This window comes from Carettochelys insculpta, chromosome 3 (genome assembly GCF_033958435.1).
Source record: "Carettochelys insculpta isolate YL-2023 chromosome 3, ASM3395843v1, whole genome shotgun sequence".
Lineage (NCBI taxonomy): Eukaryota > Metazoa > Chordata > Testudines > Carettochelyidae > Carettochelys > Carettochelys insculpta.
This window is the reverse complement of record NC_134139.1, coordinates 152,227,018-152,252,813: the sequence shown is the minus strand read 5'-3', so window position 1 is coordinate 152,252,813 and position 25,796 is coordinate 152,227,018. Positions and strand designations below refer to the sequence as shown.

Below are 25,796 nucleotides of genomic sequence, written 5' to 3'. Positions count from 1 at the left end.
AGTTCTTATAATGATGCAGTGTGATATTCAGAACCTTCATTGGTTTCAGTTTTATTTCTTATTTCTTCATTGTTTTAACATTATTGACATGTTAAGTTGTAGAAATTTACATTTGCATAAATACCTGTGCCTGAGCCAGTAGCCCTTAGCAAAATCTCCTATCAGAGAAAATGAAAATAGTGCCTGAATACATATTGCAGGAAAGGACTCTGCACTAACAGAAATCTAAACTGTATATGTAAATTTAGATTCAGATAGGACAACTATATGAGTATTTATTGAAGCAGCTTTTTATTCAGCAAGTGATTAGTTACAAAAATGGTCTCTTGAAAGCTTCCTTTAAAATCAAAATAGTTCTTATTATACTGCATGAGCAAAAACTATTTTATGTGTCAGAAGAAAATTGGAGGAATGTACCTAAGGAAATATGAATGCATTTTCTTACAGAAGATGGTATGCAATACTTAAAAATTCAACTGTATTGTATATATTTTCAAGTTAACTCTTAAACAATAAGTCTATCTAACTGAGGGGGTCTCCTATTTTTGAAGTCTTTTTGATACCTGTGTTTGTGTGGTATGGGTACAATTTATACAAACTAGATGGAAAAAATTTATACATAGACCTTTATAAATCTTCTTTGCATGGAGAGGGGACATATACTATTTATTTTCAATATTATCTGTGGACGAACTATGATAGAATTTCATATCAAAGAATCACAGTATTGCTAAATGATAAAACTGAGTTGCAACTGTCTACCTTAGAGTTAGAGAACACAGAATACCAGTTTCTGCAATGCCATTATATGTAATGGGGGTTTTGCTTGAGTAAAGGCTGCAGGATTGGACGCTGTCAGCGAACTCCTGTTCATTGTTATGAATCTAAGAGGCAAATAAAAGAGGATATAATTTCAGTTTTCAATTCCAGCCCTTTAGCATTGTTTTAGTTTTGTCTTCATTTCCCTAGTTTCATTTAAAATTGTTAGCTGGTGTTGCATATTTGAAGCCAGATTGTGGAAGCATTACTCAGACTGAGGGACACTCACTCCCATGAGTTCACCCTTTGACTCAATGTAGACTACACTTGTGCATGAGCAGTACAGTGTTGCCAACTCTCTGGATGTTATCACAAGTCAGATGATAAATTAATCCCAAAACTTGTTAATTAAAAATGTCTCCATTTTGGGAGGGCCTGACTCGTATTATGAACAGTTGGGTTCGACACTGCTGCATTCAGCAGGGGAAACAAGGACTCCACAATCTGACAATCAGTAACCTCATTGTTACTCATATTTTTAGATAACTGTTCAGCATTATAATTTGTCATAGTTTATCATCCTGATTTTGCACATTACTTTTATGTGTGCTCTGATACAGTCTATTGTATGTGCCATTGTCAATTGCAATACATTTAGTTGTCTAACTTTAAATTTGCTGATTTCTTTCTTTTGTTTCCATCATTCCATGCATTTTATTCATTGAAGAACAAGAGAAATATAATTCTTCCTCAAAAGGTAAATATTCATGTACATTTTACAAAAACTTGACAACTGTGAATTTTATCCTCCTTTCCTTCCCCGTTATTTTCCATGTTAATACATTGCATTCAGTCATCAATGAAAGTCAGCTAAAAAGATACCATCTCAAATTATCAAGCTGTTATCTGATTTATCCCTTTTCACAGCTGGATAATTATCTGACGTGTGATCTCAAATTTCCAGTTAAAATGGTGCACAGTGTATCGAATCTGAGTACCCCTGGTACGGTGTGTGGTAAAGTATGTGCTACATTGGGTAAAAAGTTCATGCAGTGGCCTTATCTGCACACTGGTCCAGTGTATAGCTTCCATTATTCACATGGTGGCATGGAGCGACACAAAGTAACATTTTCGTGGCACCTCCTGGAGGATGCTCCATAGGTGAGGAGTCAGCACAGGGGGAGTGCTTGAGGACTGGGGTGGTCAAAAAGATGATAAACACTCTCCCTCCAACAGCTCCAGTGAGAGTCTGCAGAAAGGATAAGATAGTTTGGGGTTGTGTTATACACTTTTGGCATGAGGATAACCACTGTAAGGGTAGTCCATGGTTAGAGACCTCCTATGAAGGATCTATGCTGTCAGGAAACTATCAGGACCAGATGAAAGGCAGAGGCACAGAGACACCCCACATGTCTTTGGCCTCCCATGGACACACCATTATCAGTTCTGATTCCTCTGGCTTATTCCATGAAGGGGAAGAGGAATAGTATTTTGTACCTCCCTTGGTCAGGACTGTATGGACAGAGAAAATCTGGAAGAAGAGATGGTTGAAGATGAAGTCTGCCTGGGGAGACAAAGAATTCAGATGAATCATATTGAACTCTGACACTAGAACATTACAGTACAGAAGCATTAATAGTAAAGATAAACCCAAATTAGATCATCAGATTCAATTGATCCAAGACTGGAAAATTCTGATCTAAATCCAAGCATCATAGACTGTGGTCGAGTCATCACAGATCTAATCAGATTGGATCTTGTCTTTCAACCAGAACATCATATATCACCTGCTTTGAGGAAGTTTAGATCTTAATCTGAATTCTGTCTCCAAAGTTCCTGGCCCTCATGTACTAGTGGTTCAAGACACAATGCCGTGCAGCAAATGTTAAGACTTTTCATGGTATATATTCAACTGAGAAGCTGCCATAAGAGCAGCAATCACTCCACTTTGCCTGTGGTTTTCACTGAACATACTGTATATGAACATACAGTATATGGCTCAATCATGCAGTGCTTATCCAGGAAAAGTTCCCATAATTTTCAGTGGGGATTTTATCTGGTAAGAATTCCAGCATCTATTCCTATGGCCAGGGGCATATTTTCAGCATGATATGAAAATAAGACTGTGTTAGAGGGAATGCGTTGTTAAAAATTATACCTTGCAAACAAGGATATTTTCTTATCTGTTACTAAGGACACCTTAAATGATTAGAAGTGAGACTTTTAAAAAAAATCCCATTTGTGGTTGTTTTTTTTGTCTCCCATGTTTATATTTCACTCAACTTAGATTTTTGTTGTCCATGAATATTTTAGTGTTTTTATATTAAATTCTGTTTTCTAGGTCTCAGTGCTGCACTGTATGGGTTCCAGAACTGTAGGGGAAAAGATGCCATTTAAAAACAATTGTATCCTGAACATTTCTATAACCTTTGTTTTCATAGAAATTATTTTTCATATAGTTGTAATTGTGGTCCAACTTTAAGCTACACAATCCTTCCAAGTACTGAATGGTGGAGCTAGTAGCCACTATAGAAAGCAGCTACAACTCTCATCATGTGAAACCCCCTGTTCTCATAGGCAAAATAGGGATAAATATAGAGACAAGCTCAGGGAGGAAGATGGTTTGGGTTGGCTGCAAGCAGTCTCCCTATTCTGGAGGTGATGTAAAGATTGGCTAACTCACACCAGTAAGTTACATTGACTTCACACTGTCATCCATGATTTTTTTCACTTAAGATAGAAGGCAAGAAGGAAAGAGAACTGACAAATGTCACATGGGAGATATGGGAGAAGGCTAAAGAAGTATGATAAGAAAGGAGAAAATTCAATAGGAGGTTGAAAGCGCTATAAAGAAGAAGAAGAAGGCCCAGATTCAACACAGTATTGAAACATATTTCACTTAAATCATGGAAATACTCATACTGAAGTCTTTCAAAAACAGAACGCAATGGCTATGTCTACACTATAGAGAACTTTCGAAAGAAGTCCTTCTGGAAGATCTCTTCAAGAGCGCATCCACACACAAGAAAGGAAATCAAAAGAGTGGTTTCCTCTTTTGAAAGAGAACGTCCACACAGCTCCCCTGCTCTTTTAAAGAATGGGCCAGGGATCAAAAAATCAGGCCCCATGAGGAGTGCTCTTTAGAAAAAAAGAGGACCTGTGGAGCAGATACACGTTTTGTTTCAAAAGAAGCTTTTGAAAGGGGGCATTCTTCCTGAAATGGGAAAGTAAGAGCACTTTCAAAAGGAACGCTGCATTCTTTCAATTTACTTTTGAAAGAATGCTTTTTATGTGTAGGCACTCCATGAAATCTTTCGAAAGAGCCCCCTTCTTTTGAAAATTCTTTTGAAAGACCTTGCTAGTGTAGATGCAGCCAGTGTGACTTCAGTAGGATTACACTCATGCTAAAGTGCCTTTTGGTTTATAGCTTAAGTCAATGGACTGATTCATGCAAATGTACCATCATGCTGTTCAGTTATTAAATTCTCTTGTGGCAGATTGTGTTAGAAGCACTTGGTAGAAGAAATGATGACTGACTGATGCCTCAAATCTATATTTAGCATTTGTATAAGTTCTTTGATTTTCAGGAACAAGTTATTAAATTATCTCAAACAGTATCTCTAATGTCCCTCAGTGCAGACAGAGGTTACATCAAGGTTTATATGTTAGTAGACGGCTGTTGTTTCAGTATTGTTAATCCTGAGGCAAGATTAAATTTAAAATCATGAGGGTATCTTTTTTTTTTTTAAAGACTCACATTTTAGGCTGTTTACTCACTTTTGAGACGTGAGGCATCATCCAAAATCTGTGTATGTATATCAAAAAATGTAACCTAAGAGGCACAAAAAACAACCAGAGGACCTTTTTCCTTTTGTTTCTACTGATAGATGAGATGCTATCCCTAGCCTCTGTTTGCCAGAAGACCTTTGGTCTGACCCAGTAAGTTCTTGAGTTCTCACTTCAAAATATTCCCTTCATCTCTGGCACTGTTTTTATCTCCCCTTCAGAATCTCATATCTTCAGTGGATGTTGCATCCTGTCTCACTCCCCCTCTTTATGCACTGTCCCACTTTCACTGTAGGTTCAGTTCCCAATTCTGCTCCTGCTGTTCCCCTGGTTACTGGATCAACTCCTTCTAAGTCAACCCCACCCCTCACACACACAATGCTCTTTACCAGCTCTCCTCCACACATGAGCCCACCAACAATGGATAAACAATGAACTCCTACCCACTGGAGAGTCTCTTCATTCCCCCTTCCCATAACACAACCCTGAGGGTTTGTCAACAAAACCCATAGAGTGTCCACATTACCAAGGCATTCTGTCAACAGTAAATCGACAGAAAGTGGCACTTCTGTTAATGGTGTTCTGCTGCTTCCCCATGAGGCAGAATGCCTCTGTCGACGGATTCTGTTGACAGAAAGCCAGTCTGGATGTATCATGGGGCCCTCTGTTGACAGACATGGCTTCCAGGACACTGGGCAGTCCTGTCTGCTGTGCTTCTGGTTGGCCATTGTGTCAAGGGAGTGGACTAGCAGATCACTCTTTCGATCCATTTGGCAGTCTGACTACGATCTGTTGACAGTTTTGTCAAAAGATGCCTTCCGATAAAAACTTGCGTTGACAGATCACTCTAGTGTAGTCGTAGCTTGAGTGTAAGAGATGGCAGATGGGAGCTGCCTCTGCTTCTCTTGGAATACAACTTCAGCTTCCTCATCTGCCCAAGGTCTGCTACTCACACAATCCTCTGCACAGATCACACAAACATGGGAGGAAAGATTCCCCAGATGACTGAACACTTTCTTTTTCTGCCAGGCCTGGAATCTAGTGTCTGTGATACAGGCTTCCCTATGGCCAGAAATGTACATCATTTACAGGCCAGTCAGAAATCCAGAGCTATGAGGAGCTTCTCACAAGATCTAAAGGAGATAATATTACTGTTATAAAAGTGCAGCACTTGTAAAAACAAACACAAAAAAATTTACAACAGTTGGCAACAGTGATTCATGCTCGAGTAGTCTTGCATTATCAGCAAAAAGTTCCATGATCACAATGGCTTATGGAAAAGTGCTGCTTCTCTTCCTTTCATGTAAATGTAAGAATATATATTTGAGAGGGAAAAATGAGACATCTAGTGGCCAATGAGAAGATTTTCAACCAGTTAAAAAGAAACTCCCTCCTTTTAATAGTAACAGAAAGGAAGCTGTGCACTATCAAAACAAAAAGCAGCCAAGTAGCACTTTAAAGACTAGCAAAATAGTTTATTGGGTGAGCTTTCGTGGGACAGACCCACTTCTTCAGACCATAGCCAGACCAGAACAGACTCAATATTTAAGGCAAAGAGAACCAAAAGCAGTAAGCAAGGAGGACAAATCAGAAAAAGATAATCAAGGATAAAAAGATAATCCCTCATTTTATTGTATCAAGAATGTCCTGTCCAACCAAAAGGTGAGAGTCTAAAAACCATACAAATCTATTACAGAAAATGCATCCCCTTATTCACAGAAGTGAATTTTAAATTACAGCACAACAAGCTTTCCTCCGAAAAAGAAATTCATTTGATTACTGATAACAATAAGAATAACTATTTTATAATCAGTTGACATATATTTCAACAACCAGTTGTTCCTAAATTCCATAGATAAATCTTTTGGAATATTTTATGGTTGGGAGAATTTAACAATATTTTGGTTATTGAATTTCTTAGTTCTGTTACAGTGCTGTGTACAGCTACAGTGACAGGTCTCTATAACTTTTATTTCTTTTCCTTACACCCTAGCCAGTCTGCTCCCCCCCACAACAGTCTGTATTGGTTTATGATCCTCAAAGATACAGACAACATATTTGTCTTTGAACAAATTAAAAGCTTTACCATTTTGGTAAAAAGTAAAAATGACTTTCGGTTACTCTTAGTCTCCTAAGTGACTGTTACTTTTGAAAACAGGTCTTAACTTCTGAAGTACATTACTCTAACGTTTAAAGGATAAAATCAATGCCAGATAAGGTCTATAGCTCCCTGAGAGTGCTAGGGTGGCTTATTTGGGGGGCAGCTTTTCACTGAGCATCTGTACCCTCTATTCAAAAATAACTGTACATGCAGCTAGGGAGCCAACATAGGAACTGGCTTGATGCCAGAATCCCCAGCTGTGTAGACATGAGGTCCTTTTGACTACAGCAGCAGAACAGGAGTGGGATTGGGCCCAAAGTTTGTAAAGTAGATCTGCCATTTTGATTCCACTCCCTGTGACATGGACTGATATCTGGGTCACATTAAGTGAGAGCTAACCTAATGTGCTCACAGAGTATCTTATCCTGATCTTCAGATGGTTTCAAATTAGGCCAGTCTTTGAGTACTGATGTGAGTAGTAAATTTGTTCATGCTTATTATGTACACTCAGCAGTGCTAGAGTTCCTGAATTGCTTTAATGACTCATGACATTTATGTAAAGAAGCATAAAACATAGTGAAGTCCTGTGGCCCCTTGTAGACTAACAGATATATCGGTCTAGTTAGTTAGTCTATAAGGTGCCACAGGACTTCTCGTTGTTTTTATGGATACAGACTAACACCCTTCTCATACTTAAAACAGTGCTAACGCATAAGATATTGAAAGTGTACCTGTACATTGGGACAGAGACTTCCTTCTTATGTGCAGGTGGATGATTCCATGCATTTTGGGTTCTAACTGAATACAAATAAATAATCTTAATATTTAAATTTGGAGTCAGAATATGCTTTTCATTTGGTCATCCATTAAGTGTTTGATATACACAGCTCAGTTCCCTCCCTCTCTGATGATTTAAGTACGTAAGATTCTTAGTCCTATCCTATTGGTCCTAATGATGATTAGAACAGAAAGAGTAAATGTATATAAACTCTGTAATTTCATTGGGTCTCTCCTCCTTGTAATAGCTAAATTTGAATTCAAGATAATGGTGTGAATCATCTGAGTCCAAAATTCTTATCAAGGTTATTATCATCCAGTCTGAAAATGTATAGAAGGCAATACAATGTGTACAAGAAATAGAAGAATCCATAGGCCTGACTTCATCCAAAATAAGTTACCTTTTTAGATGTAAAACGAAAACCATTAAGAAAAAATGAGCCTGAGTAAGTAGGGTAGTAAAATAGTAACTGAATACTTCATTCAATAAATTTCATAACACTTAAATTAAAGTATATGGCTGCATCTACACTGGCAAGTTCTTTTGGAAAATCAGGCCCTTTTTGAAATAACATGCAGAGCATTGACACACAAAATGTACTCTTTCTATCAAAATCAAAAGAATGCGGTTCTTCTTTGGGAAGCCATCTTCTGCTCCTGGATCAGGAAGAGCACCTCCGTTCTAAAGCTTCTTTCAGGGGAAAAAAAAAGGCATGTGTAGATGCTCCACAGGCTCTTTTCTTCAAAAGAGCAGTCCTCATGGCACCAGATTTTTCAATTCCTGACCTATTCTTTCGAAAGAGCAGGGGCTGCGTGGATGTTCTCTATCAAAAGAGCAGATCTATCTTTCACTCTGCTTTTTTTTCTGTGTGGACATACTCTTTCAAAACAAGTTTTTTGTTTTGTTTTTTTGGAATAGATCTTCTGGAAGAACTCCTTATGAAAGATCACTATAGTGTAGATGTAGCCTTTGTGAATTATTCACACAGCTCGGAACACAAAATTGAAACTGATTTTTTTTCTCATGAACACCTTCATTACCTTCTAGTTATATGAGTTCGCTGATTGAAGAAGTCAAAAGAAGCAAAATGTCATGCAAAATTAAAATAGTAAATTGCTGATTATTTCTTTTGAAGTCCGATAAATAGTGAATTGGTGTATATTCTCTCAGTTCCGTATCTGGGATGCACTCACTTATAATGTCCCACATTCTTAAGTTCGTAGAACAACTTTTTAAATGATCTAAATGACCCTTTGGTAATAGCCTACTGATTGACTCTGTTTTATTTTTTAATATACCTTCCTTCAACAATTTGAATAGGAAATTGTATGAGCATTACTCGTGGATTCATAAATTTTTTTGTGATTAGTTGGTGTGAGCTGCTGAATAACAAACGCCAACTCATTTCACCCAGTGATTTCTTGTATCAGGCCCATACCTTGTGGCTGAACTAAAGCATAATTTTAGAAAGATGTCCTGTTTTCATTTGATTTAAAGACATCATATGATGGAGAATCTGCCACATTTCTTGGTAAGTTGTTCCAATGGTTAATTACCTAACTGTTAAAAATGTGCACGTAATCTCTGGCTTTAATTTATCTATCTACAATTTCTAGCCATTGAATCTTGTGATACCATTATCTTTTAAGAAGTCCTGTGTTATCAGAAATCTTCTCTTTATATATAGTTAATCACAGACCATGGACAAGTCATCTGATCATACTCTGTGATCATTCAGCTAGATTGAACTTCCCAAGTCTGTCACTGTAAGGCAGCTTTTCCAGACATTAAATAATTATTTTAGCTTTTTTGTTTTAAATGAACCTGTTCCATTTTTCAACAACACTGAATCTGGAATACACAAACCCCCCTGGAATAACTGCTGCCTTTGAAGTGAGATGAATTGAGTAGTGTGTAGTTTTCAATGTGTTTTGAATGTCCTAAAACACAAGATCTGCTTTGAATGTTTAGATATTAAAGATTCATAATCCCTCCCTGGTATTTTTGGCCAAAATTTCCCATGCACTTTAGTTTTGTATTAAATCTCCACCTATGATATGATGAATTTCAGTATTATTGTATGTGTATAATTTGTGGAATATTCTTTAGCCAGGAATCTGGTGAAGGACTTGAAGAAGGCCCCTCAACACATTCTGAAATAGCAGTATCTTATGTAGTGATGTTGTCTTTATTATAATTCACTGCTAAAATAATTGTAAGTCCTCTTTGGAATAAATGTTTGTATGTTTTTTAATGTTGCCAAGATTCCAAACCTGCAAAGTCTGTATAGTGTAGTCTGTCTATGTTGGTTACTGGTGTTTGCAGTATATGTGAAAGAAGTGCACAAAAAAATGTAAGGTGAAGAATGAGAAACTAGTGTTAAAAAAGAAACACATAGCATCTTCCCCATCCCGTGCTAATGTGATATTGCTATCTACCGTATATTGTTTAGTATTTTGGTGAGTTTAGGTCTCAGTGCCTCACAGTTTGGAGGAAGACAACAATTTTTCATGGGAGGTTAGTCAGCAGTCTAGTGGGTTTTAAAGTGAAATGATTCCCCATACATAACCCAAATTTTCTTCAGCTACATTTCAACACATTACTCCTAGTTTTACACCATTGTACAACTTTGAACAATTACTCTTGCTTCTTGATATTTACCCCCGTTATATGGATATAGAATACAAGTCAGTATTTCTAGGTACCTAATCAGTTAATCTCTTCTTTGAATTCCTTTTAATTTCTCAACACATTTCATGTATTCATGTTCTCTGAAACAGTCTCTTTAGCATTTGATACCAATGTACTCCACTGTTTCTTTGTTCAATGATATGCAACCTTCATATTTACAGCTCCAAATCCTCTTTGTTTACTTGGTATTCACATAGCATTGCAAACGCTATCATACATAGGAGCATTTTTTAAACAAATCTTTGCTTAAATTTTTGCAGTATGAATCTCATTTAGATAAATCCAGACACAAGCCTAGGAACTGCTGATTATCATTACTCCCCTTTGTTTGCAAACCTCATACACCTTGCAACTTGTACTGCTTATGCTAGTCCAATTTGAATTAATTGTAAACTAAGATTCTGTGCCATATCTTTACTAAACTCCAGGGCTGCAACTACACTTGCCGCCTCTCGGAAGGGGCATGGTAATGAGCAAGTTGGGAAGATGCTAATGAGACACTGGCATGCATACACAGCACCTCATTAGCATAATGGTGGTTGCCCGTGATTTGAAAGTGCTGCTTTCAAATCATGCACTGCCCATGTAGATGGGGGCCTTTCGAAAGGACCACCTAGACTTCCAAAGCCCCTTCTTCCTAAAACCGGATCGGAAGAAGGGGCTTTCAAAGTCTGGGGTTCATTTTGAAAGGTCAACATATTCATGGGTGGCACACGATTCAAAAGAGGCACTTTCAAATGGCATGCAGCCACCTTTATGCTAATAAGACACTGCATATTCATGGTAGCACCTCATTAGCATCTTCCCAACTCACTCATTACCATGCCCCTTCCGAAAGGAAAGGAGTAGTGTAGACGTAGCCCAGGAGTATTGCTTCTGCTGAATTCTGCCCTGATTTTGTAATATGGTTGAAAACAAATCTGTTGAATTTATCTGTCATGACATATTCTGTATATCACCATACAATTTATTGCATGTGGTTCTGTTATGCTGTAGAGGCACTTTGACATTTGGAGGGCACTCCTCCAAAAATTCTCTGGCTGGCATATATCCTGAGGTTACAGCAATTCTTGGTCTACTCTAATTTTTTCCATGCCTGAAATTCCAGAAGCTGCGTCTTGAGAATAAGAGAGCTATAACCAGTTTGCTAATGTGTACCCATCTCTTTCCTTCCTGTCCTGAGCAGATGTTTGTGTGAGATAGATTCTGGCCCATTTTGAATGTGGATTTCTGTTTTAAACAAGCAAATTAAATACAAAGATTGTATAAATAACACAAAATAATAAATGAGAATTGCATTTCTTGTGATGAAAATATGAAACAAAATGTACGTTTAATTTTATAGTTTGTTTTTAAGCATAACAAGAGAAATATTTTCATCTTTCAGATTGCTATTTATAAAACATTACAAATTATTATGATGATTTATTTTTCCCCTGGATATATACCATATTGTACAAATAACAAGCAGTCCTGTGGCACTTTAGAGAAGGTAAATCTACAAACTAACATTGCTACCCTTCTGAGATGATGCCATATTGTGTTACTCTGTATACTCAGACTAGATGTCCAGGTATATAGTTTTGCCTCCAACATCTGACAGTGTTCAATTCTGAACTTTCTCTAGCACACTTAGATTATTCTGATGTTTTTGGCTGTTTCTACACATGCCACTTTTTGCAAAAGTAACATGCTAATAAATGACCTGAAAAATGCTGATGAGGCATGAATGTAAATTTCCAGTGCCTCATTATCATACGGTCACATGATTTGGAGTCCGGAAAAAGCTCTTCCGGACTCCAAAACAGCATATAGTGGCTTGGCCCTGGGGTATCTCCTGGAAGGAAAATTTTCAGAAAACAGGGGCTTCCAGAAGGAGGACATCCTTCTGGGAAATCCCCCAGAGGCCACGCCTCTACATGCTGTTTTGGAGTCCAGAAGAGCTTCCTCCAGACTCCAAATCATGTGACCGTATGCTAACGAGGCACCAGAAATTCACATCCATACCTCATTAGCATTTTTGGGGCCGTTTATTAGCATGCCACTTTCAGAAGAAGGAGCATGTGTAGAAACAGCCTTTGAGGCTCCCTGGATGCAATATACACTCACCTGGATTTGATTGTATAACCAAAGCCTTAGTTGTTAGCTTGTCGTATTAAAACAGTTTCAACTCATTTGCAGGTAAAATATACGTAGACTAGGGAACTAACAGTACTGTATAACTATAACTGTCTATATCTATATCTATCTTCACCTCCACTCAGTGAATAGCACAACCGTATGTAAATTATGGCCTGAAAGTGGTAGATGATAGAAAGGCTGTGTTCACACTAGCATTCCTCTTTCAAAATAGGCATGCAAATCAAGGAAATCAAAATGCAAATGAGGCACAGATTTACATATCTGGCATCTCATTTGCATGTTCTTCTTTTGAAAGAGCTTCGTTGGAAAGAAGAGAAGCAGTGTAGATATGGCTCTTTCAAAAGTAATCCCCATCTTCAAAAGAACCCTTCTTCCTAAAAAAAAAAAAAAAAAAAAAAAAAATAAAGGAAAGAAGGGTTCTTTCGAAGATGGGGATTACTTTCAAAAGAGCCACGTCTACACTGCTTTTCTTCTTTTGAAAAAAGAATGTGCAAATGAGGTTCCATATATGTAAGTCTGTGCCTCATTTGCATTTTCAATTTCCTTCATTTGCATGCCTCTTTTGAAAGAGGAATGCTAATGTAGGCATAGCCAAAGAGTGACAATAATTATGAAAAGGGAAAATTCTTTAGGAAAACTTTGGGGTACATTGGCAGCACAGTGACCTTAACTCTTAGGGTTAAATCTGCCCTTGGATGGTTCATGTGACTTTAGGGAGAGTCAAATAATTAAACATGCAAATGCAGAATTTCTTTATTTTAATAGAAGACACATATTTAGTGACCTGTGCAACACATTAATCATATATCCTAAAGCTAAGTTTTCCAAAAGAACTTAAGGGAGTTAGGTACCAAACTTCCACTGAATTTCAGAGGGAGTTAACACTAAACTTTCTTAGGTGTTTTTGAAAATCCTGTTTTTAAAAATCCGTATCTTTCCATAAGACAACCTAAGCAGTAGTCGAGATTGGTTCCTTCAAGATTTATATTACATTTACTCTCTGACGTAGTGGGATACCACTGGCAGGGCAATAGCTGTTCCCTGGGGTCCAGGATGATGGAATAATGTGCCTCCTTTACTTCTCTTCCTGCTCAGAATGCATGTAAAGTTCATATGTCGGCAAGGGATGGTGTTGGAGTGTAGTCACACATTAGCTATTCAGAGGTATATGGTAGTGAGGGAAGGAAGCACATATTGGCCCCAGAAATGCCCCCTCTTTGCATATGAAGTGTTTTTGGGCACAGAGCACCCATTCTTGCTACTGAAAGCTGTCCTGCCCCATCCTTTAGTAGGTGTAGTTGATAGAGCTGGGTTACCAGGTTGTCTTCGGAGCTGATTAGATTGTCTTTTGAGGTTAGAGGTTTTTTCTCATGTGGACAAGGCTGGTAAAGATATCTGGTAGGTTTTTCCTCCACCTAACAGCATTCTAGAGATCTGATAAGTGGGGGTGAGAAGGGTAGGAAAATACAGGAGGAAGGAGCAACGTATCCCAATAAATATAGTCACAAATTCCAGCCGGTGCCCAGCATGTAGAGTTTCAAGAAGCCAGCTCTTGGTGAGAACCTAACTGCAGGACCGAGGAGAGGTATAAAAAGGTATTAAATCTTTGCTGACTGGGCTTGCTCTTGTCTGTACTGTCATATCCACCTGGTTGGTGGGACTTAACAGTGGACTGAATCACTAATTCAGTCTTCTTATTTAGCAAAGGGAGCATGTCTTCACTCCTTGGTAATATGGTGAGAGGTCATTTAACTACACAGTGAGCACTGTTAATGTCTGGTCATTTGGGGAAGTGGAGACTCATTCCATCTTTATTATGTTAACATTAAGAAGGGGCTTGACATTTTAAATCCTTTCACATGAATGGCTTTATGTTTCTTTATGTCACAAATAATGAGAGTCCTTGCACATAGTTTTCCCTGGATGAGCCTGAGAACCCCTTTTAATAAGAGGAATAGATCTGCAACCCCTTTGTGAGTAGTCTACTTGACTTCATGAGTAAGGGTTTAGAATGTTCCAAAAGCCACCTGGTTAAGAGACTATCTCTGAGTCATATTACGCATCTGCAAACTTTGACATCTACAGCTGCTGAAATGGGCCATGTGAGTGCTCATCAAGTAAATGCACAGGCCAAAAATAATTATAGTGCTTTTTAGAAGGGTGAGGTAAAACACATATAAGAATAAGAGTAACCCTCTCCGTTTCCTCTCTTGGGAGCAGGCAATGCTCACCAGGGGTGTGATGTTGATATTAAAGGAGACCCTGAGCATCACGGTGGTGTTTTTGGATCAGTGGGAATTCTCTCTCAACCCCTGTGGTGCAGCCCTTTACTTCTAAAGGAATTCAGAGTTGTTGGTGCCTCCATCTGGCTCAATATTGTGCCTTGGAAACCTCCAGAAATAAATCCATTCTAAAAATGATCTGTGGCATGGATCAAACGCAAAAATACCAACTATAGATAATATACATCTCATGTACTTGAATTAGACCGAACACACCTTTACTCAACAATTTAAAGAAACCGAGTTTAACACACTAACATTAACTGTGAACAAATGAACAAAGCCCCAGAAGGCTCTCAGCAGCAGGTTCTAGCTCCCCAGTAGCAATTCCTGGTCTGGAAAGAGATCCACCCCAGCAATCTGGCTCCTCTGTGCCAAAATGGAGCCCACCACCTGCTCTCTGTAAGCTGCCTGGAAGAGAGCTGTTTCCCCCCTTTTCCCCAAGGCATCATGGGAGTTGTAGTCTTTACACACACTGAATCTTCCCAATAAATGTCAGAGGCTCCTGAATTAAAAGGACCAACACATGCATAAAGCTATGTTTCTCTAAAGGACAGAAAAAACTTGAAAATGGATATAATATAAGGAAGATATGTGAACAATTAATGTAATTGACAATTTTAGTCTTATGAACAATTGTCTGTGAAATACAAAAACCAGAAATGTCAAAATTTGCCTCCTTTTGGGGAAGGTAAATGAGAGCAAACCATCCAGTCTTAACGAAAGCTTCCTAGTGCAGTTCCCCTCTCCCAATACACTATTATATTGATTTTGTGCCTGAGTCAGCTGGTGCTGATGGGACTGGGAATAGGTCTAAATGGCAAATAAAAGGTGTGTTCTTAACTAGGTGTAGCTAACTCACATTGGCACACTCAGATCAAAATAACAGTGAAGACAGCAACTGCCATTTAACTTGGGTTAGCAGCTTGAGTTTAACCTGCTGTCAAGTAAAATGCTTTCAGTTAAAAACCAGATTTCTTTTTCTTTGTTGCCACTTTAACCCTAGTTAGCTAAGATGAGTTAAGAACACACCTTTTTTGCAGTATAGATTGCACAGTCCTTTAGGCTGTGGCCACACTGGGCTATGGCAATGTGGCACTTCAGAATATGCTAATGAAGCACTGCCATGAATATGCAGTGTCTTATTAGCATAACAGCAGCCTCACGTGCTTTGAAACTGCCAGTTTCAAAATGCATACCTCCTGTGTAGCCATGGGGCCTTTTGAAAGCACCCCCTGATTTTGAAACCCCTTCTTCCCAAAACCAAATGGGAAGAAGGGGCTTTTGAAATCGGGGCTGTTTCAAAAGGCCCCTGGCTACACAGGTGGTGTGTGTTTCAAAACTGGCAGTTTCAAAGGATGCGTGGCCGCCATTATGCTAATGAAGCACTGCAAGTTCATTGTAGTGCCTCATTAGCATATTCCAAAGTGACGCATTACCATAGCCCCTCCAAAAGGAGGAGCTAGTATGGCCACAGCCTTAGTGTGGGACTTCTATCAAGGAATCATAGGGCTGGAAGGAACCTCAGGATGTCATCTAGTCCAGTCCCCTGCTTCAAGCAGGATCAGCCCCCACTAAGTCATCAGATGTGGCTTCCACAAATGAACACAGAGGGTGAAATCTTGGCCCTGTTGAAGTTAATGGGAGTTTTGCCATTGACTTCAGTGTGGCCAGGATTTAACCCATAACATTAGGTGGGACTTCTGAGGTGGTGTAATTGTTTCTGCTTCTGAGGTCAGAGTCCTGCTATTCTAATGTACCAACAGCCCTGTTTCCTGAGCTTCTGGTTGGCCATTCTGTCGAGAGAGCAACAAGGCAATCTGGCTGCTCTCTAACGACCGAATGGATTGCTCTTTCAATCCGCTTTTGTGTGCGGACATGATCTGTCAACAGAACTTTTGCCAAAAGATCTCTTCCAACAGTAACTTCTATTGACAGATCATGGTAGCATAGATGTTGTCTTCCTCTTTAGGAATATAAGAATTATGAATTATTAAGCTTACTACCATCTTCCTAAATTAAGCATGAAGCCAAATTTATGTGACCGTTTTAGTTCAATTCAGAATCCTCACTGCTAGCTCTCATGTTAGTTTATATGACCATCAATTCCAGGCACAAATACTGGGATTAAGTTGTCAGTCCTTGAATGCACATGCAAAATAGGTATGGCAGTGATCTAATTTAATCCTCTCATTTCTCCCAACAATTTATTGCAGATACAAAATAAGAAGCCATCTTTAAAAATTTCATGTAGAGAGCTCAATTTTGCCCTCAGATACCTCCATGCAACTTCCATGGAAGTCAATTGGAGCTGTACTTGCATATCTGATGGTTAAACTGGACCCCTACTCTTAAGGTACGCATTCCCCAGCATATTTAGTAGTCCAGAATACTCTGTGGGTCCAATGTTACATTTTGCAAGTCCACTATTTGCTGGATTGGCTCTCTATAATCTGTGGATATTCAAGGTTACTACAATAACCTTGACGTTTGCATTTTTTGCCTTTAGAATTTAAAATTATACCTTGTAGCAGAACATCAATATTTTTAAGTAGTTTTCCAATTTTCAAAAATAAACATGGATGTTTGAAATGTGCACCTCTGTATTTGTTTTTACCAAGCCATCATATAGACATTCCATGATTTATATATGCAAGTGCAATAGAATATGTACAATCATTGTTTGGGCAGTTGTGCACAGTTTGGAACAACTGGCCCTAATCTTCATACCGATTTCTGTATATTTCTATACTGGCAAAGTCAAAAATGTAGATTTGTACAGAACTCCACAATAAAATAGCAACACGAAGTCCGATGGCCTCAATATCTAGAGGAACAAGGCGGGCAAAGTACTGTAATATCTTTATTGTTGGTGAGAGAGACAGGTTTACATGCTGCTCTTCTGTTAGTTCACAGTGCAGACTTTTAAATATTACAGTATATTAATTTTAAATAAAGTTGACATTCTGAACTTTATACTTGGAAAACTCATTTTTTCAGAAACTTACAACTCAGTGCTTCTATTTTATTTTGCTTTCCCTCACTGTCCTGGGATTAACCACCTGAAATTTTCTTTGTAAAATGCAGCTGTGTTTGAGAGATGCCTTTGTAAAACCAAATTATTTTTTGAAATCAGAAAAGCCATTTATAAGACATGTTAACTCCAAAGCAAGAGAAAGGATTGTGCTCAGATTTTTCCAAATAAAAAAAAAAAAAATACTTGATCTGAGATGAAACAAGATTTTTTGCAGAAAATTATGACTACATAAAAACAGATGGTTATAACAGACTTCTTAGTGTGACTTTAAATAAAGTGCCCACTATATGATTATCAGGATAATATATAGAGTAATCTCACTGATTCCAGAAGGAGTGTTTGTGGCTTTAGGTGCTGTGTAATATAAGGATGGCAGAATATATAGCCCTTTTAGAAAAATGGATGGAACAATTAATTTATTTTACATCGTTTGACTGGAGGAACCTTTTTATGCAAGCAGCCACCAAATACTAAGCAGAAGTAAAGGAATAAATGTGTGCTTTCACCCAAGCGCATGCAGGAACACACACCATCTTTCACATCTTCCTTTCTTTTCTTGAAGGTGTTTTTGCAGACATATTCAGTATTCTCTGTACTAACTACTTTCAAGAAAAGAAGAGAATGTTCTCTGTAATGATACAATTCTTAGGGACTTTTAAAAACAGTAAATATTACAGTTGGAAAAAGTAAAACTACAAGAAAACATTCTTCAGTATTATTTTAGTATTTTGTGCAAAACTGTAAACATTAAAAAGTCGCACAGTCAGCACAAATTATGCAGATCCTTTTTATACATTTTATAGTCAGAGAAATTGTTTTTCCTTATAAATGTTTCAGTCATAGTAAGCAATTATTGTGTTTGAGGATAATGGTAGAAATTAATAACTTCTTATTTAAATTTTTAATATTATCTTTCAGTGTATTAACACTTAGAACACAACAATAACTTTTTTCAGAGTCAACAAAGGTATGGTTAGAAATACATAAGCGTACATTAATTACATCCAGAGAGCTTTACAAGTTTGTAGTTCAACCTATCAATTTAAATTCCTTTTGCTCTTTTGCCATTTATTACACTAGTTTGATGGTATATGGGAAATTCAGAAATTCATGTAAAGAGTCTAGACAACTAAGTGGTTGATTATTAATATTAGCGTTCTTCTGTTCAGTGTTTACACCCTGCTTGTTGTTGTACTGTTTGTATATTTCTTTGTTTTGTTGAGATGGAAGTAAGATCAAAATTACTGCTGAACCATTTATTTCTTTAGAAGCTTTTCATCGCTTTTAATGGGCTTCCATTATGTGTTTTTACAGCAAGCTTAGTAGTGGAGGAGCAAACGCGACAGATGAAAATGAAAGTACAGCGTTATAATCAGACAACAGGGTCTGGTTCTAGCCAAGAATATGAGCGTGAGCAATATACCAAGGTAAAGATGGTAGTATTAAATCAATATCTTATCTGTAAAGATGGAGGTGTAATATGGCTATTTTAAATACTGTTCATTGCTGAAGGATATGTTTATACTTTTTCAGGGACTTTTTTTGCATCGCAGCTGTAATGTATCAGTTTGACCCATAATCAGAAATGTATGTGAGACTTCAGCTTTTAAAGTAATATAAAATGGGTTTGCACAATATAAAATTCTTTTGAAGATGCTTAAGCAGGGTAACATTTTTGCCTCCCAGTATTACTACCAGCATGATCCTTCCTGTTTGGAAATATATGAAGGGACATTGTTTTCACAATATATGCATCAAACTTCAATTCTTCTTTGCTAATAGAAATGTAAAATTTTCTTCTGAGACACAGAGTTACTGAAAAAGTATAATTGTGGCATTAAAAATTATTCCAAAGGTACCATACAGCAAATTTTCTTTATAATTGCTTTTTCACCTTTCTGCTGAGTAGATTTCAATTTTAACACAGAAAAATAACTTACAGAGTTCTGTTATGCTTTATAGAAGCCAGGCCACAAAGAGAGCAGAGCTGTCCTTATGTGCATAATTGCTAAAGACATTTGGCTTCCTGGAGCACTGAGGCAAAAAGGATGCCTCTGAGGGTCCTGGGGAAGAAGTACTTAGAGGTGGATTCCCTGATTCCTTTTCACAGAGACCACATTGTTTCTATTTGATGTAAATAAAAGGCCATCAAGGGCACAACCAAACAGTCTGCTACTTTGCTAGAAGCATTCCAACAACAAATCCCATTACATTGAGAATATTCATAGGGTTACCATAATTGAACTTTCAAAAAAGTGGACACCCCTGAGAGGAAGTATATCTGTATCAGTAGCTGCCAACTCATGTTGTGTAAATGTGTTACCATATATATAGTACATTAATACAACGTGAATTGGTAGATACTGATACAGATACACGGCGTTCAGCGGCGTCTTCATTTCTGAAAGTTCAAATATGGTAAGCCTAGGATAACAATTGTTTGCTTACTAAGAGCAGCCATGGGATAACAGTAAGAAGATAAAATTATACTGCACGATTTTGTAAGTGCACGGTATTACTACCCCTACAAATATAAACTAGTAAAAAATCATGAAAAATGCACACACATGCACCCTTAGACTAATTAGATTGTAAATAATATATTTTGGGTTCTTTTTATTTGCTTTTTGGCTTTTGAGCCTTTAGTGTTCACATTTTAAACTTTTCTTCACAACATGGACTAGAAACTTTTTTTTTTCTCAGACAATGAAAGCTGGGATTTTTACTCTTACTTGAGGAATTAGGGCTTCAAGAAAAAACACTGAACATTGAGAGACTTGCCATAAAATCACGTTGGCAACACTGTCCTACAAGCATATATTCCACAAGCACATTCCCCTCAATCTGAAACGTGCCTCTCAGCATTTCTGGGAAGACAACAACTCCCAATTAAAGTTTATGGGATCTGAAGGGTCCTTAATACTTCAAAAATCGAGCCACACACTTAGGCTGCTACGTCCATATGTAGGTTTGAAAATGTTGGTCTTAGTATAATTAAACTGGAGGGTATTTTGAATATGGGAATATTTTTATGACTGTGATAGAATTTTTCATAAAAAAATAGAAAAGATCAATTCAAAAATTCCCATTAAGAGGAAGACAGAAATATTTGGCTGCTGATTGTGAAATTGACACAGATGCTGGTGCCATAACACATTTTGCTGAATATTTCCACTCAAATCATCTGGAAAAACAACCATGCCCTTTGGGTAAAAATTAAAATAGCTCATTTTATGTTGGGTTTATTTTATAGATCACATGAAATAGATTGGTAGGAGAAATTCTATGTGAAATGTCCCATGTGACCTATCCCAATCAGTCAACAAACTCAACATGCACCATACGGAGTCACTTGCTATCAATTGGGGGTATCCAGATAAAGGGAAGAGAGTTCCCTCTAGCTTCTTTGGGAATGTAATAGACACAAAATGATTTGTCAAATCATTCTTGGTTCATTAGCTGCAGGTCAAACTTCAGTTATAGTTGGTTTGTTCTCACTTGGCATCAGACTGATGTCAGAAGTTCACACTGCTCTAAACACACAGAGTTTTCATAATTTTTCAGCACAGCCCCACTAGACCTGTATTTCTGAAGTACAGCAAAACATTTACTGGATTACTTCTGTCTCAAGGAGAATCATGTGCTTTGGTTGGCATTTGCTGGTAGCCCTTCAAATTATTAGATTTTTTCCCCCCAGTGTTTATATATATTCATCTCCGGAACTGAGGCCAAAATTAAACCATAAACATTCAGGTGCTAAACAAAAAGAATTTAATTACATCACTGTTTGTTAAGAAGGAATTTTTAAATATAAATGATCACGTCTTAAACAACGCATGGTGTTCATCTATTGTGGTGACAGGATTACCTTTTCTGGACACCTTGTCTTATTACAAGGAAGCTGAGATTTTCAAGATAAAACGGTGGAATGTAAAATGACTAACTTATGCTGAACTTAAAATCCAAAGTATCTTTAATATGTACCTGTTTAATGTTCCATCTGATTAAAATCGGATATAGCATCCGAACTGATGATTGTATATCACCTGATCCTCATATGAGGGTGGATAAAGTTTTACACTATGGCCTGTTACTTGTGGCTTTTTAAAATCTCAGTTATTTTAACTTGTCACCACAGGTCTGGCACATCCGTAATCCAGCATGATTTTAGTTAGTCTGATGAACACTTGTGAGTGTGCCCAAGTTTCCCATGCTCCCATAAAGTTTGTTTACAGCCTCCAGTCCTGGCTCTCAGTGTTCTGTGCTGTTGTTTAGCTCTAATTTACTCCTAAATGTCTTCCAAGAGCCCAGTAAGCAGCGGAAGTGTTGTTAATGCTGCTAGGCAATATTGATTTCCCATGGTCTGGCAAATGGTCTCATTCAGCACTGGTTAGTTCCCAAGGGTGCTGGACTAGAGAGGTTCAATCTGTATTATATTGTGGCTTTTGCTCCAGTAATTTTGTCATTTTCTGCATTAAGTTCATTATTGCACAGACAATATGAACCAGTCTGTTATAAACGTTTGAAGTCTATGAGCAAGTTATGTTGTTTGGCCACACCAGAAAATAGACAGGAGGCAATGAATGTTGTTTAACTAAGCCGCAATTTTATTCAGTTATGATATAATATGTGGACATGCGCAACAACAAATTGTACACTCCAGGATGTAACAGCCTCAGGCGGGATGTAATAGGCTGCTGTTCCAAATGTGGGGGCTTCAAATCAAAGGAGTCTAGAAATAGCATAATCAGTTCCCTGTGGATGAAATGTAGGAGCCAAAACCCCACTACTTAGCTCCCTTAAGAGAGACCTTTCTTCAAACCCTTTTCCAACACATTATACCCAATAACCATATCCCTGAGTACCTGCCTGGGACATCTGCCACAAGGTGACTCCCGCAAAATGCTTGGCTTCCTCTGCCGCCCCCATCTGGCTCCCAGATTAATTCCTTCCTGGTTTTGTTTTTAACTAAAGTGAATTTGTATCTGGCACCTTCTCCCAAAGTGTGTGCAAGGTGCATCAGCTGGTCCAATAATATTCCTTTGATTCCATGCCAGTTCAGAGTTGCCCCACTCTCTAGGCTGCAGGTGTGACCTGCTCACCGGCCTGGAAGCCTTGCCTGTGTGCCCAGTAGAAAATACTGTGCACACAGGGCCACCCCACTGTTCACCTGACCTGTTCGCATGATCGTGAAAGTGAAAATACAATAAAATTAACTCTGATTCTCAGCCTGGGGTCTCCTATGAATGTCCCTGAGTCATTGTGGCCTCTAGCCATGGCTGGGCCATAACCATTGAACCCCCTTCCAGAAAAAAATGGGAACCAAATTGGCAGCCAGATCCTGGTAAAAAGGATCTCTCCAGGGTTATGGGGGATACAAATACTCTCTTAGAAGGAGAGAGAGTGCAGTGAATTTCTCCTCCTCCTGCAGCTTTCTCCCCTTCCCTGTAAAACTTCCCCCTTAAAGGGCATTGCTCTTTTTCTTCCTGCTAGCCCTTTGTGTGCTTATTGTAGAGGGTACATTCTGATCATTTTAACTTTGCAGGCATTCTTTAGTGATCCAGTTCATTAGTCTGACCCGCTGTAATCTGAAATGTATTGATACAGAAGAGAGATTGATTCTTGATGCTATAATTTTGCCTTGTCTATAGCAATTTTTATGAGATAAAGAAGAAACCATATGCTAGGCAATATAATGCCAGTTGTGATAATTATCTGATAAGCCATATAAGAGATATGATAGCTCTTAATTTAAGATTAACTATTATGGTCTTTAGCAAGAAATGCCTTTTCCACCAATCTTGCTAGAGTGCTTTCAGAATCTTTTTAAAATGGTATCAAGATAAAAAGTAGTGAAAGCTCTAGAAGACATGCTTATTTTTATTGGTAATGAAAAATGATTAAGGAAATCAAACATAAATATTCAAATTCTGAATGAAAGCATGCATCTGTCATCCCAAAGCAAAACCAATTTCCTACTGTGCCTCCAGTAGAGGCAATGAGACCTGTGACAATTAATGCTTCAGATAAATGAAACATGGAGATATACATATCTCACAGAGCTGGAAGGGACCTCGAGAGGTCATCAAATCCAGTTCTCTGATCTGATAGCAGGACCTATCACCATCCCTGACATTTTTTTTTAAATCCAACTGACCTCAGACCCTTGAAAGGACCCCTCAGGGACTGCTCTGACAACCCTAGGTTTACAAGGCCAATGCTCCGACCATTGAACTATATCCCGCCCTCCACCCCATGATGAGCCACTTTTCCCACTGAACATGTGGCCAGTTATGAGGTGCTTTACATAGGGAAAATATTCCTTGTCAAATCCTGCAGTAATCAATTGACACTACATGTGATTTGATTCATTCCCTTTTATTATGTATAACTGTAAATGTTCTGTTGAGCACAGAATTATCCAAATGCTGGTAAAATCCTCAGGGTCCCACTGCATCAGCCCTTCCAGCACTGAGTTCCATGTGCAAATAAGTATTTCCCTACTGATTTTTAGTACGTGTTGTATTGTACAGAGATAATTTTTCTTTCAAGTAGACAGACTGTGATAAGACTACACAGTTTCCCAACTCGGTAAGTTCACGGAGGCCAGGTCCATTAGCCAAGATTGCTAGGAATGTTCTTAAACCTAAGGGGCAGAAGCTAGTACTGGATGACAGTTAATTGCCTTGTTCTGTTCATTTTGTCTGAAGTATCTGACACCAGCTCCTGTGACAACACAGAATACTGCTCTAGATGGACCATTAGTCTGACTTAGTGTGGCCTTGTTATGTTGTAAGCTATAACTTGCACAATCCTTTCCAAGCATGCAGTTCTGTTCGTTCTGGTTGTGGGTTTCTCATTCATTCTTGCTATGTAGATATTTCTCATAAATGCAGTCTTCAGTCCTATGTTTTAGGACTGCTATAATCCCTTTCTTGTGATTGACTTCTGTACTTTGGATTTCAAGATATTTTGGAAGCCATGCAGATGCTGCTCCTTACTGACCTCAGTTGAAATGGAAAACTTCCTTAACTTACATGAAAGAATTAAATGGAAAAAAAAATCTATGAATCTGATGAAAAGAAAAAAAAATAAAAGTTTAGAAATTCTTCACTCTTTATATATCGGTAGCATTCTGGTCCTCAGAACTACTGTAATATGCTTGTTTAGTGTTATGTTTGTATTACATGGGAAATAAGACCAGGTCCTTCGGTAATGTGATTCTGGATTTACACAGGTTGAAAGAAGAGTTTGATTCAGGATCTTAGTATGCATTTATTACAAATCTTACATACGGAACATATGCACAAATTTTAAAGCTGTTCTTGTTCAGTCAGTGTGCAACATGTTTTTAAATGAGTTTTTTATTCTAGGTTGCTATTGATTAGAACTTTTATAGTAATCACTTTAAAAGATACCATTTTGTATTTAGATACACTGCAAGCTCAACTTTAGAAAAAGGGCATCACTTGTAATATCCAGCCCCCCAAAAAGACGATATGATATTTAACAGGAGCTTTATTTTAGGAACAGACTACATGGATTTTAGCCTACAATTTAAGTCTTCCAGGAGAGAATGGATGAGCTGGAATTGGCTGCTAGCATGGGATTTGGCAGACATATGTGACCCTAGGGCAAGTCACTTAAACTATGTGTTGTTTTTTTTTTGAGGGGGGAGGTTGGTTTGCAGGAAAGCTGCAGGATCTTGACTGAATCCTAAACCTTTTTGTATGCAGTAGTAGTAGGGAGAGTGAAAAGAAAGACGTGGAAATGAGCTTTGACCTCGCTAAAATATTAATTGAATGAGCTGTGAAATATGCCCTATCACCAAGAAAATATTAATACTCCTAGCCATTTGAGATCTAGAATAACATCCACCAAAAACATTCCTTTAGTTTGTGTCTCCATTATTTCTGTTGCAGTTATCGTGTCTGCAGTTCATCAACCTCATTTTTTCTACTTTCACTGACACAGTACAGGAACAAGCTACTCCATAGGTGGCAATGTGAACAGTACAAGTTTACACTTCAGATTGTTATACTGCATGTGTGCTATGTCTTTGTAACCCAGAACAGGAGTTATAACTACTTCCCATCCTTGTTACTGTTACAGACTAAAAATAGATCTACTTGCTTTGTAGTTGTTTTCAGAACAAATACAATTTTCTCCTTTCTTGAGTTTACTAGCTCTTTAAAGAATAAGGGCACCTAAAAGTAACAC

The 25,796-nt window shown here is 37.9% G+C and overlaps 1 protein-coding gene across 43 annotated transcripts in view; it reads left to right on the top strand.

Moving 5' to 3' along the window:
- The window catches only part of RIMS1 (regulating synaptic membrane exocytosis 1), a 423,063-nt gene that overhangs the window by 300,455 nt on the left and 96,812 nt on the right, over positions 1–25,796 (top strand). For 19 of the 43 annotated variants that reach the window (XM_074991019.1, XM_074991025.1, XM_074991017.1 and 16 more), the window contains 2 exons: positions 1,487–1,516; positions 18,891–19,003. The exons of 10 other annotated variants lie outside the window; for them this stretch is intronic. In XM_074991019.1, coding sequence (XP_074847120.1) covers positions 1,487–1,516; positions 18,891–19,003 — 143 coding nt within the window. Of the gene's footprint in view, positions 1–1,486; positions 1,517–16,747; positions 16,896–18,890; positions 19,004–25,796 lie in introns of those variants that run through there. 14 more of the 43 variants (XM_074991059.1, XM_074991023.1, XM_074991018.1 and 11 more) reach the window with 2 other exon arrangements.